This window comes from Girardinichthys multiradiatus, chromosome 22, assembly GCF_021462225.1.
Source record: "Girardinichthys multiradiatus isolate DD_20200921_A chromosome 22, DD_fGirMul_XY1, whole genome shotgun sequence".
In the NCBI taxonomy this organism is placed as follows: Eukaryota; Metazoa; Chordata; class Actinopteri; order Cyprinodontiformes; family Goodeidae; genus Girardinichthys; species Girardinichthys multiradiatus.
In genome coordinates, this window is record NC_061814.1 from 27,393,130 (window position 1) to 27,407,210 (window position 14,081).

General features: G+C 38.7%; 1 protein-coding gene across 1 annotated transcript; it reads left to right on the top strand.

Annotated features, from left to right (window-relative positions):
• The first annotated feature begins 298 nt into the window (after positions 1-298).
• echs1 (enoyl CoA hydratase, short chain, 1, mitochondrial) lies at positions 299-7,021 on the top strand. Its single transcript, XM_047352077.1, has 8 exons — positions 299-476; positions 2,131-2,328; positions 2,425-2,552; positions 3,358-3,457; positions 3,534-3,638; positions 6,265-6,384; positions 6,467-6,534; positions 6,627-7,021. Exons 1-8 carry the CDS (start codon positions 386-388, stop codon positions 6,690-6,692), a joined length of 876 nt encoding a protein of 291 aa, XP_047208033.1. The 5' UTR covers positions 299-385; the 3' UTR covers positions 6,693-7,021.
• Positions 7,022-14,081: the final 7,060 nt, after the last annotated feature.

Here is a 14,081-nt window from a genome sequence, read left to right on the forward strand (position 1 = left end):
GGTTTTCATGAGCTGTATGTCAAAATCATCCGTATTAAGACAATAAAATACCTGAAATATTTCAGTTAGTGTGCAATGAATCTAAAATATATGAATGTTAAATTTTCATCATTACATTATAGAAAATAATGAACTTTATCACAATATGCTAATTTTTTGAGAAGGACCTGTATTTATGTCGTTACGATGGATGGAAAACCTTTGGTGAAGAACTCTGCAAACACATAGCAGTAAATGCTTACCTGTATTTCTTTCCAGAGACACCAGGTGGCAGTAAAGCCCCCTTTTCAACATGTCACCACATAAAAGAAACGATAGAGAAGAAATTGCAGGAGGAAGGACCTACAAACCAACCTGCTGCAAAGTTCAGTGTCGCCCTGCAGTCATGGCCATTTTGTGCAGAAACGCAGGCTTGTTCCTGAAGTCCTTCAGAGCAGCGCCGGCTCTGCTGTCTGCTGGCCGCCTCTACAGCTCAGGTGTGTGGTCAGAAAGCAGCCAGGGGTCCGTTTACTTCCTCGGTCCGAACATCTGGCTCCAACAACACAATGTCATGATATCTGGACGCTGTCCAAGTGTGCAGCAGATAAATTGGTCTTTAACCTTGCCACCACATTTAATTACACTTATATGTACCAGAACGAGATGATAAGATATTTTAATGTATATTTTTAGACCTCCTGAACTACTGTAGCTAAATAAAGCGCTGCAGCTTCAGAACTGCAGGGCACTGTTAGATTATTTCTGATATGAAAGCATTAATGCACTGATTGCCAACAAGATTTTGACCACCTTATTAAAGCAAATCATTTTTAAATATTGTCTTGGTCATGTTCCTTTATTTTTCTAACATGTGGGACAGACCATGCAACGTTTCTTTAGTGAATACACATCTGACTGGTCAAATGTGATCTCAAACCAGCTGGATGTGTAGTAATCGAAGTTTTGCTTGATCAGTTCTAATAAGTCTATTTCAAACGTTTGGGTTTTTACATTCACTTTATAATTATAAAACATTTTATCTGAGAGCGACTTTCTGAACCCAGTCACCTGCTGACACTAAACAATACAACAAATGATTAGCTAAGCTCTGTCAGAGTTCAGGGGATGTTGATTTTCCTAATTTGTAGTTTTTCTTCTTCTTGGTGGATGACCTGGATGAATCCAGGTCACTTTACCCATCTGGAGATTAAACAAATCAAACGGTACACTTTAGGAAAAGCAATCATTGTACTTACCTTAAACATGGCTTCTGCAAGATAGAGAAAAATGGTAGCTTCACAAGTTGTTGATTATAGGTTATGATTAACAGGTTATAATCATGACTTAAAGCTGTAAGTATATTAATTTGCATATCTGGTGTCTTAAATTTAATTTGTTAATCCATAAGGGAGTTCCAAAAAGTTCAATTCTTGGTTCGTTGTTTTCTTTAAAAACTGTATAAATTACTTAAAACAAAGCAATGGAATCTCAGCTTTTCACTTACTGCTCTGCACCTACTCCTGCAAAGAGGTTTTGAGGGTCTCCAGCATGGTTTTGATAGAGTACTAGAACTATTCTGTCATCTATAACTTATTTAAATGGAATGGGGGAAAAAAACATATTTTTCACTTCTTCAAAAAAACAAGGTTGACAGTGTTAGAGAAATCTTTAACTAGGTATGGTCAATAATTACAGATGTCTACGTTCAAATCTTTAGGGGTTTTATTCGATTTGAACAGTTTGTTTGATCAAGTTTAAGACTTTAAGTGTGTAAAATTGAACCCTGATAGAATGTAGCTTTTTGCCTTTTATTGACTAATGAGATGTACCTTAATTGAATGCATTGAATGTTTATTGTCATCATGTGTGATAGCATTTATCACAGGGCAAAGACATTTTGATTAAATATCCCTAAATGAATGTGTACCCTGGTGAAACTCTGGAGTCTACGCTAGCTGTTTTTAGTATGATTTCTGTATTTGAACTGTGTTGCTGTTATCTTGGCCAGGTCCTTCAAAAGAGATCTGTGATCGCAGTGTGACAAACCTGGTTAAATAAATGGAAATCATTGACACTTCTGGGTCAGAAGTGTGGAGCTATCTTTTATAAAGTGACCCGAAGTTCATCCGTGCTGGTCTCCTCTTCATGCAGATGGTCAGTACGAGTATATATTGGTGGAAAAGCGAGGCGAAAAAAACAATGTTGGCTTCATTCAGCTGAACCGACCCAAAGCTCTCAACGCTCTCTGCGACGGTTTGATGAAGGAGGTTGGGCACGCACTGGACGCCTTTGAGGGCGACACAGACGTTGGAGCTGTTGTCATCACTGGCAGCGAGAGAGCCTTTGCTGGTATGACATCAAATGTTTTTGTGTTTGCAGATTTTTGGATTAATGTGATTATAACAATGTATGTCAGGGGTGAACTCTGCTGTTGTCTTTCGTCAGCTGGAGCAGATATTAAAGAGATGCAGAATCGAACATTTCAGGAATGTTATGGTGGGAACTTTCTGGCTCATTGGAACAGAGTCTCCACGGTGAGAAAGCCTGTAATCGCAGCTGTTAATGGATTTGCAGTAAGTATCATAAAAGTATTTATTTTCTTCTTTTTTATGTTTCTCTGGAAGAATCTAGCATGTAAAATCCCACAACAAAAGAAAAATGAAATGTAATGTTTAAAACAAAACCTAATAATTCTAGTTAGTCATGGGCAGTTACTATCATCAAGTTATTCCAGTATTACTGTTTCAAAACCATCCATCCATCTTGAGGTTTATACAGTTCTAAGTACTTTTAATGGCATGCCAGAGAAAGTGTCAGAGTGACATGAGGTTTTTCCAGCTGTCAGGAGATTAGTGTAATGCAACGCTGCTACTCCGATATTTTTTGAAAATGTTTTAAGGTTGCAAAACAAACACAGTAATGGTGTAGAAACGGAAGTAAGGCCGGAGTAATACTGCTAGTAAAACTACAGTAAGCTAGCAATGAGCTGCATGCCTGTCAAGTAGGTGACTGCAGGCTAGCTGCAGGTGCAGGTAGCCTGACTAATTTACTTGCTAGTTTTCATACTGGTGTTACTCCCTTGAGTTCTGTCTTCACATCTTCTCCCTCCCACCTGCACTGTATGTGGAGGATGTGAGGATGAGAAACAAGGAGAGAGCACTTCAAGACATAAGCTTTCAGTGAACTGAGAAGTCTTCTTGAAAGTCATTAAGTTACTGCACATGTCATCATTTCTAAAATGGTAGTGTGCATAATGGCATACTTTAAACCTGCAGACACACATTCATACCTTGTCGATTAAATATGTGTACATGGGGATTGCGTAGCGCAGGTTGCACACACAACCTGATTGTCTTCCTTGTTCTGTTTCTGTTGCAGCTGGGTGGAGGCTGTGAGCTGGCCATGATGTGTGACATCATCTATGCTGGAGAAAAGGCTCAGTTTGGCCAACCAGAAATCCTGCTGGGGACCATTCCTGGTAAAGACCTGTTTCTGTCCTGTGCAGAAGTTACATCGCCATTGCTTTTACTCTTCATGACTGTTTTTACCTGCAGGGGCGGGCGGCACGCAGCGCCTGACTCGTGCTGTTGGCAAATCCCTTGCAATGGAAATGGTACTAACAGGAGACAGGATTAATGCTCAGGAGGCCAAGCAGTCAGGTAATGGCAACATGAAATAGTCACTCTACGATAAAGATGCACCAATCAGACTTTAGTTAGCCAAAATCAATTTCTGGTTTTTATTGTCGTCAAACCTGTCTATATTCCAAGTTTGATTTTCTTTTAGGGAGTATACCACACACAGTTCACAATTAAAATTATTACTCCTTCCTGTAAAAATTTTGTTGTTTTAAAACTATTTCCCAAGATAATTTCTAACAGCTTTTTTATGCTTGTATGCTTTAATGAAATTATTAATTAAAGCTACCAGGGTAATTAATGCCTGTTTAAGAGCTGACCTTTTTATTGAGCAGTAACAGAAACCACTGTTGTGCAATGATTTGCATCCGCTTTGTAATGCTCATAGCATGCAAAACCAAGTTAAAACAAAGGAAAGAGTTATTAGCCTATTTTCCATTGCCTATAGAAAGCCCCAGGCTCTGTAAAGCCCAGATTGCATTTCTATTGAAATTTACCTGGGTAATTTCACTTTCTCTGAACTTTCACGGGTAAATGGTTCTGGTTGGAGTAGGTCTTAACAGCTTTCCTCGGGCTTTGTTAAAAGGACGGGATTGTGCCTGATCTCGGCCCAGCACTCTGGGATTTCCCGCTACCTGTTATCTGCTTGTGGCAGCTGAAAGTGAATATAAAGTGTTTAGTGGGTATGCAGTGAATAACCACAAGTACCAGAAAATGAAACGGAATATTTTTCGCCTAAAACTTGTGACATTTTAAGTTATTGGCATCAATTAAAAACTGTTTTGCCACTGTTCTGTAAGACAAATATTTTAATGCAGTGTTGATGAGCAACATGTTCTGTAGTTATCTGATACGCGTTTACCTGATGATAATAAAAGAAAAATAAATGTGTTAATTAGTGTTTAGTAGGTATTGTAAATAAAGCATGCAGTTGTAAAGCAACAACTCTGGTCAGATGCGGGTTGGTAAAATAAATGTAAAATAATGATTTAAACATTCCTGCTTATGGATCTAGCCGTTGAAACAAAACAAAAAAAGATGTATTAACTTTTAAACGAAGTAAAGGAGTATGCCATCTGCTACAATGAAGGTGTATGGCAGTTTTCTTCATAACTTCTCCATATGTCATTATGCTGACTTAAATCCTTGACTGTTGAAAAGGAACAGGTTGAATTCCCTGTGAGTCCTGGCATAGTCTGGAAAGAAAACTAGCAAGAAATGTCTCTAAAGATGCCAGAAAAACTGTTAAGACACCAATAAATGGCTTAGCCAGGCCAGGAATAGATGAATAAGATAATCACTAAAGCTCTACTCAAAAATGGACTTCAGAGACGCTTAGGTCAGACTGAAGTATGCCAAGGACAGCCTGGAAAAAGATCATGCATGCTGGAAGCATGCCTTTGAGGTCCGATTACAGGATACTAGAGATCTTTGGCAATAGAGATATTACTTACATTAGGAGAAAGAAGATGGAAGCTCATAACAACTTCCACAGCAGAACATGATGGTGTCATAAGTGTGTCTGGAACTGAGAAACATGTCAAGGTGGAAGAAATCACGAAGAAAGAGGATACGTAAAAATTTTGAAAGAAAACCTAATGAAGTCTGGGTCGTCACTTTGTGACACATGCGTCACTGTTGGTAAAGAACTACCACCAGAACCCCCTCCATGATTTAAATCCAAATAAGAATCAGTGAGGGGGACTGAAGATAAAGGTCCATGCCAGAAAACCATTAGATCTGAAGGAGCTTGATAGATATGCTAAAGAAGAATGGGCTGGGATTCCTCAGAGTACATGTCAAAGACTTGATGAAAAGTGCAACAAAAAACTACAGGCTGCTGTCAAGCAAAAAGGAGACACAAATGACAAACAGCATCAGGGGGCTAATAATTGTGACCTTAGTAGTTTTTTTTTGCATTAAATTAATTCCTGTGTGCAAAATAAAATAATGTTGGCATCAAAAATTAAACCTTGGATGTTTGAACAAGTGTTTAAAAGACTTTGCTCCGTTTGTGCAGTTATGTAAAATTCAATCGTTATAATTCAAGAAATTCATATTAAAAACATTGACCGTAAAAGAAAAATGTTTCAGGTTCTTTGAAAGAAACTGTAGCATTAAATTCAACAGAAAAAGAAATGATTCCAAGATTATACCTATTTAGGCATCGAAGCATGCGTCCCTAACCTTTATCTGATGATTTTCTGAATATTCTTTGTAAATGCAGTAACATATTAAAAAAGTCATTTCCTTGATGTAGCTGCCTGTGGTGAACAGGAAAAAAGTTGGATTTTTCAGTATTTGACCAGCTAATCAGCCCTGATAAAGGGAAATTTGGCTTATAGTTTCTGCTATACTAGAGTTTAGTTGGAATTTTGTGTTTTTACTCCTCTTGAAAAATGATTATGAAAAAAATTAAACAGGAGACCGCTCGTTCCTAAACATCTTGGGCGTTTTCTTTTTCTCAACTGAGAAAGAGGTTTATCTTGAAAATAGAAGCTCATATTTTTAACAGCTGATCTACTTCTAGGAGATACATTTTTTTATGAATTTGAATGACCACCAGACAAAATGCTGTAACTTCCCCGCAAATCTGGAATAATTTACGCTTCATGGTAAACTGCCATATCTGATTTTGTGTTTTCAGGTTTGGTGAGTAAAGTTTATCCTGTGGACCAGCTCGTATCTGAGGCTGTTAAATGTGGGGAGAAAATTGCAGCCAATTCCAAACTGGTCAGCGCCATGGCTAAAGAAGCTGTAAATGCAGGTGTGTGAAGAATCTTACCGTCAACTCTGAATTATCTACTTTGTTTCACTACTGTCTAACTTGATCATCTTTGCCGCTGCAGCTTTTGAACTAAGTTTGGCTGAAGGGAATCGTTTGGAAAAGCGCTTGTTCCATGCTACCTTCGCAACGGTAAGTAGAAAAGCCTGTTTGGTGTCAGATGTGAATGTTAATTCTGTCTCTAATAGGTCATTAATGATGTTTGCATCTGACTTTTCTTGCAGGATGACCGTAAGGAAGGCATGACTGCATTTGTGGAGAAAAGAAAAGCCAATTTTCAGGACCAGTAGATAAAAAGTTAAACAAAAATGAGGTTCCTGCAGGTAACTGATCACTCCCTCACTGACGATGCAGTGTGATGCGAAGATCCAGACTGTGGCACAGCATACAGGCTGAAAATAACGAGATTTAGCTGAAAAGTGTCCTGTCACAAAATAAAATGCTGTCTCAAGGCAGGAGGCTTGAATGTGATGGTAAAGTTATTACTGTTTTATACTCTGTGTTCAGGAAGGAAGAAGCTGGATGACTAATTTGTACTTATCTTTTCATTCTCAAATGTTTGTAGTAGTTTATTCTGTGTATTTTGCAAATAAATCTAAATAATTAATTTCAACACTAATAACTGTGTGAGGATTCTTGGAAACAGTGTATTGAAAGCTTGAGATAATACAGTAACGTGTTCTTTACCACACCTTTCAATGGCGTCACCTCAGCTGTGCTGGTAAAATCTCTGAAAACACGCAATGCTGCGATGTCTACACTAGACCACTAGGTGGCGCCGCTGTAAGGCTTCAAACAAGCTAAATGTAGATCGTGGATTTCCGTTTTCTGCTAAGAAGCACTTCATTTAGCTAATAAGTGACAATTCATGAAAATGTGGTAAAAGAATTATCTCTTTTTTTTTTTTTTTTACAGTTGATTATATAAATGTTTGTCAATACAATCCCTAGTTCTAAGAATAAAAGACAAAAAAACAATATTTACAGTTTTTGAAGAAATTCTAAAATGATTAATTCTTGTTTGTTGTGTTTTCCTCTCAAAGACTACTGCATCCAACCTCCTAAAGAACATTTGATTTTTCTTTGAAACTCATAATAAACTTGTGATTTTCACTGCTGATGGGTTAGTAAAACTTCAAGCGTTTATTTCAGTTAATCTTGATGGCTTACAGCTAATGAAAATCCAAAATTCAGTATCTCAGAAAACCAGAATATCGATAAAAGACTAATAAAAAGTATTTTCAACACAAATGTTATGGTCTACATACTACAAATATTGATCCATATAATACGAAAGACTGCTGACTTAACTGTTGAAAGAGACAGACACCCTTCAAAAGGAATGCCAGTCACAAAAGGTCATTGCTGAAGAAGCTGGTTGTTCATAGACTGCTTTGTTCAAACAAGTTAACGGAAAATTTAATGGAAGGAAAATGTGTTAGACAAAGATGCACAGGCAACAGGGATGAATGCTGACCCGAGAGGATTTACAGCAAAGTCATGCAAGATTTTCGGGGAGAATCACAAGGTTTGGACTATAGCTGGAGTCAGTACCTCAAGAGCCACACAATCCAGGATCTAGGCTACAACTGTCACATCCTTTGTGTTAAGAAACTCCAGAACTACAAACGACATCAGAAGCATCTTACTTGAGCTAAAGAGAAATATGACTTTGTGGAGACACAGATTTTATTTTCTAGCAGGACTTGGCCCCTACCCACACTGCCTAAAGAAACAACATCTGGTTTAATGACTATGGTATGTGTGCGATTGATTCACCAGCAAACCTAAACCCCATAAAGAATCTTTAAGGTTTTGTCAAGAAGAGGACAGGAAACAACAGATGAGCTTGAGACCACTAAATCAACCTGGGCTTCCTTAACACCTGAGCAGAGCCACAGGCTGATCACCTTCATGCCGCACTGCATTAATGAAGTAATTCGTGTATTGAGTGCTTTATTACGGTGGCCGTGGGGTGCAAAACACTTTTACAAGTACCGAAACAAATTTACATTTCAGAAAACAAATTTATATTTCAGAAAACACTTTTACATTTCAGAAAACAAATTTACATTTCAGAAAACACTTTTGCATTTCAGAAAACAAATTTACATTTCAGAAAACACTTTTACATTTCAGAAAACAAATTTACATTTCAGAAAACAAATTTACATTTCAGAAAACAAATTTACATTTCAGAAAACAATTTAACAAGATGCGAAACAAATTTACATTTCAGAAAACAAATTTACATTTCGGAAAACACTTACATTTCAGAAAATCAACCGGAAAGGGAATGTACCAACGCCGAGGCTGACCCGGAAGTCAGCCTCAGGGCTGCATCCTTCGAAGGCCGTATTCATTGGCCGATTACGTTACAGCGCGGCGACGAAGGCTGTCCCAATTCATGAATCATTCCGAGCAAATGCTGCCGACAAATGTGTCCTTATTTTGCCCGATTTGAAGGATGGGTTGTGAGTATCCTTCGCGGCCCATCATTTCCCATCATTCATTGCGGGTCGAAGCGGATTGGTCAAGCAGGGGAAGCCATGGCGGACCATAGCAGCAAAAGCTGTGAGTAAATTGTGGAAAATTACACTTTCGGTGACACAAATTAAGTTCTACAATGTTTTTAGTGCGGGAATATAACTATGTAGACGTGAAATATCTGCTTGATTTATCTAGACATCGCTTAATTTCAAATGTGCTCCGACGTGTTCGGAGTTTTCCGTTCCCGGCGTAGTAACCGGCTTGCCTCGCCAGGCCTACCGGTGGTGAGGTGAGCTAGCCCGGTAGAGATCTGACCGGACTATCGGCACTAAGCTCCCGCTGGCAGTCATCACAGTGAACGTTTAACACAAGTGATTTCTAACAGTTTATGTTATTATTTTAATTGTTACTGAAAATCGATTTAATATTTCAGGTGATATTAAGGTTAACCAGAATAAATGGACAGTTTTATGTAATCCAACTGTATTGCTGGAGAGTGTGATTGAGAATAAATAAGCTTTACAATATTAATTTTTAATGAAGAAATGTGCTATATGTTTTAAACGTTTATTTATAATTCAGTTAGCATTATAATTTCTGATTCCAGGTACAATCCAGAGACAATCATGTTCGGGTAAAAAAGATGTTTGATTTAACTAGCCAATAAACAAAGAGATAGCAACTTTATGGCTAATGTATGTTGACACATTTTATATATATATATATATATATTATTAACAACAACTTTAAATTTTGAGATAGATGGGAATTATAAAGTATTTTATCCCCTCTGGCTGTTCTTAGATAATTATATAATAATGCAGTGTTTTTGGTGTATTAGTATCTACTTGCTTTGATCACTTAAAATATCCAGAAGCATGCCTTAAAAATAATGTGTTTTTCCATCTCCATTCTTCCCTTTTCTAGACCAGACCCCTTTACTGCAGGATCCACCTGAGTGTCCTAGTCCTGAAACGCTTCTTCAACCAGGAGGACACCAGGCCAGATTTTCGGCTGAGCAGGGAGTCTCTGGCTTAATCTTTTGCACCAGGATAGGCAACATGGATGGGTGCTACTATTGAGACCTTGGTTTTTCTTTTCTTGGTGGCAAGTGGCACATCCTACAGAGTGGTCTGCAGAGTGTTTGGGATGCCTCGCTCTACTGTCCATCGCATCGTCCACAGAGTTACAGAGGAGATCGTGGCTATTCGTCACCAGGTCATCTACCTTCTAAAGACCCCTGAGGACTTAAGGCAGTGTCCCGTGAGTTTGCAGGGCTGGCACGCCACAGAGTTTTTCTTAAAGCTGTGGGTGCAATTGACGGCTGCCATATCCACTTCAGGTGTCCAAGCAGCCCTGATGGTCAGTGCTACAGGAACAGGAAACTCTTCCCTTCCATAATCCTGCAAGCAGTTTCTGAGAGCCATTTTATTGACACGTATGTGGGCTGGCCTGGGTCAGTGCATGATTCTAGGGTGCTCCGCCACAGCCCACTGTACAGTTTATCCTCCTCCAGGGCATTTTATCCTTGCTGATGGAGGGTACCCATGCCTCCAATATCCACTCCCCCTCATCACTCCCTACAAGAAGACAAGACAAGGTGTGGGAGCCCAGCGCTTTAACAGCCATCATTCCAAAAACACGCTCTATAATAGAGCATGTTTTTGGAATGATGAAAACCAGATTCAGGGCCATCTTCCTGCAAGCGCTGGAGGTGCACGACACCTTTGTACCTCACGTAAGTCTTGACCTAGATCCATTTTATATATACATTATACATAATATATACACATACACATATATGCACCCTCTTTTAAATTGTTTTCAGGTCATAAAAGCATGCGCCATCCTCCACAACGTCTGCCTTGGTGCTGGGGATGTCATGGCCCCAGAGGATGACCCAGAGGAGGCTGTAGAAGAGGATGAGGGTGAGGTTTGGACTGAGGCAGTCAGCGTTGCTCTCTGGCAGGACCAGCTTTCAGCTTAGGTGTCCGCCCTGGAGGAGGTACCACCAGAACATGACTACTGTGTCAGCCAAGTATAATATTATAGATGTGATTAATGTTTGAGGGGTATAACTAATTGTAATATTTTGTGAGCACCATCTTCTAATTCTGCATTTTTCTGATTACCTCTTAGTGATGTGGCAGCCATCAATTCAGCCAGCCCTTTAAACCCACTTGATGGACGATACCGTGGACAGCGGAAAGAGAGGAATCACAAACATCTGCAGACCACCTGTGTGATGCTTCGCTCACCATCCAGAAAGACAAACCACAGATCTCAGTTGCAGCGTCCCATCCAAGTCTCTGACCTTGTGAAAGATTTAGCCACATCTCCAGACTTTCTGTTCAGAAAAACATCTGCCTCTTTGTTCTGTTGAAGAGGTGTTCCTGGAACCAGTCACTCAGGGTGATCCTGCTGTCGCCGTTGTAAATACTTGTACATAGTTTTATTTTATGCCTTTTGTCTTGTAATCTTGATCTGTTTGAATGTTTTCTTCCCCCATTCTGTTTAAAATGCTGTTTGTATTTTTCATAATAAATTCTGTTTATAACTTTAAATGAAGTTGATGTATTGTTAGATAAAATGGAAATAAAATACATTAGTGACAAAAACAATTTTGAAATTTATTAGAACACCTTAAAACTTTAAGAAACAATTGGAACAAAACTTTATATTTTTTATGTAGCACCTTATTTTGGTGCCATTCTTTGGAAAACAGTCTGTCCATTCTCTGTGCCCTCATGTCCTCCCTGATCAACTCCATCATCTCATCTCTGTCCCTCTTTCTTTTCTGACCCCTTCCTGCTGGCTCACTGTCTTCCTTCTCCATCTGGTTGTCCACCGCTCCGCTTGGCCCTGGAGTGTCCTCAGGGATGGAGGCAATTAGGACAGGAGGCGTTGTGGAAGACCTCTGTCCCAACACCTCATCCATAAAGACAAACCAGGGCCAAGTAGCCGCAGTGGGCTTTTCACTGACTCCCTCTCCTGACCCTGGATACTTACAATCCTAAAGTTAGAAGGAAGAAAAAAAAAAAAGAATTGACTAAACAGAGAAACCAACAAGACTTTTAGAAATATTTTTTTATTTGTGTGTGACATGAGAACTTCTGAACATAATCTAAATTCTTTTTTTTTTTTTTTTTTTATTGTCCCACATTGTTTTGGCCTGCAAAGGGGGTGACCTTCCCCTGTTGGTCCATCTTCTCCAGAATTGTCCTAAACCGAAAGAAGTATGTTAATCACTGGATGGATATTTATGAAAGTTAGAAAGATAGGAGTTACTGAAACTGGACAGAAACTGACTGCAAAGAATATTGTTATTGTACCTCCAAGCCACGGTGGCTGAGTTTTTAGCTCCAGTAAAAAGGTGGTGGTTCTCACCCCTGAGCTTAATAAACTGCTGCTGCTGCTTTGTACCTAAAAAAAAAAAATGAAAATACCCAAAAAAAAATATCTTGCTTAATATCAGAGCAAAAATAAAGCCTTTTTTAATTTCACATTTGTCTTAATTTGAAGAAAATATTTCTATGCAAATGTCTAAAACAAGCTCTTTCAAACTTTTCACTTCTTTACTGAGATTCACTTACATTTGGAGGTGTATTCCTCGCCGGGTTTACCTGGAATCAGAAATTATAATGCTAACTGAATTATAAATAAACTTTAAAAACATATAGCACATTTCTTCATTAAAAATTAATATTGTAAAGCTTATTTATTCTCAATCACACTCTCCAGCGATACAGTTGGATTACATAAAACTGTCCATTTATTCTGGTTAACCTTAATATCACCTGAAATATTAAATCGATTTTCAGTAACAATTAAAATAATAACATAAACTGTTAGAAATCACTTGTGTTAAACGTTCACTGTGATGACTGCCAGCGGGAGCTTAGTGCCGATAGTCCGGTCAGATCTCTACCGGGCTAGCTCACCTCACCACCGGTAGGCCTGGCGAGGCAAGCCGGTTACTACGCCGGGAACGGAAAACTCCGAACACGTCGGAGCACATTTGAAATTAAGCGATGTCTAGATAAATCAAGCAGATATTTCACGTCTACATAGTTATATTCCCGCACTAAAAACATTGTAGAACTTAATTTGTGTCACAGAAAGTGTAATTTTCCACAATTTACTCACAGCTTTTGCTGCTATGGTCCGCCATGGATTCCCCTGCTTGACCAATCCGCTTCGACCCGCAATGAATGATGGGAAATGATGGGCCGCGAAGGATGCTCACAACCCATCCTTCAAATCGGGCAAAATAAGGACACATTTGTCGGCAGCATTTGCTCGGAATGATTCATGAATTGGGACAGCCTTCGTCGCCGCGCTGTAACGTAATCGGCCAACGAATACGGCCTTCGAAGGATGCAGCCCTGAGGCTGACTTCCGGGTCAGCCTCGGCATTGGTACATTCCCTTTCCGGTTGATTTTCTGAAATGTAAATTTGTTTTCTGAAATGTAAATTTGTTTTCTGAAATGTAAATTTGTTTCGCATCTTGTTAAATTGTTTTCTGAAATGTAAATTTGTTTTCTGAAATGTAAATTTGTTTTCTGAAATGTAAATTTGTTTTCTGAAATGTAAATTTGTTTCGGTACTTGTAAAAGTGTTTTGCACCCCCCGGCCACCGTACTTTATACTGCACAGTACATAGAAATACTTTTCAGTAGACCAGATTTTATGTATTGAAAATATTTTTTATTTGCCTTGTGTAATATTAATTTTTTTTTGAGAGACTAACGTTTTTCTTAGCTGTAAGCCATAATCATCAAAATGAACAGAAATAAACTCTTGAACCGCATCAGTCTGAGTATCACTTTTTGAATTGATTTACTGAAATTAAGTAGCTTTTTGATGATATTCTAATTTACTAAGATGCACTTTTATACTGTACACATTATTGTAAATAAGAAACAAAATACCAACATATGAGGTCAATATGGACATTTTTGTTGTTAAAGATATCCAATGCCATAAAAATGCAGAACTGATCTTCAAAGAGACCACCAGAACCAATTTGGTTAAAGTGTGCTTTCTGTTGCTGCTCCAGTCATCAGGAGGCATCTTTTCTCTCTCTGATCTTCACACGGCGGCGTCTCTTATCCTCACAAGGCGATGGCCTAATTGTTTTTTTTATTCAATATTCCCCTGGATCTTGCTCACTTGTCAGCCCCTCTAAC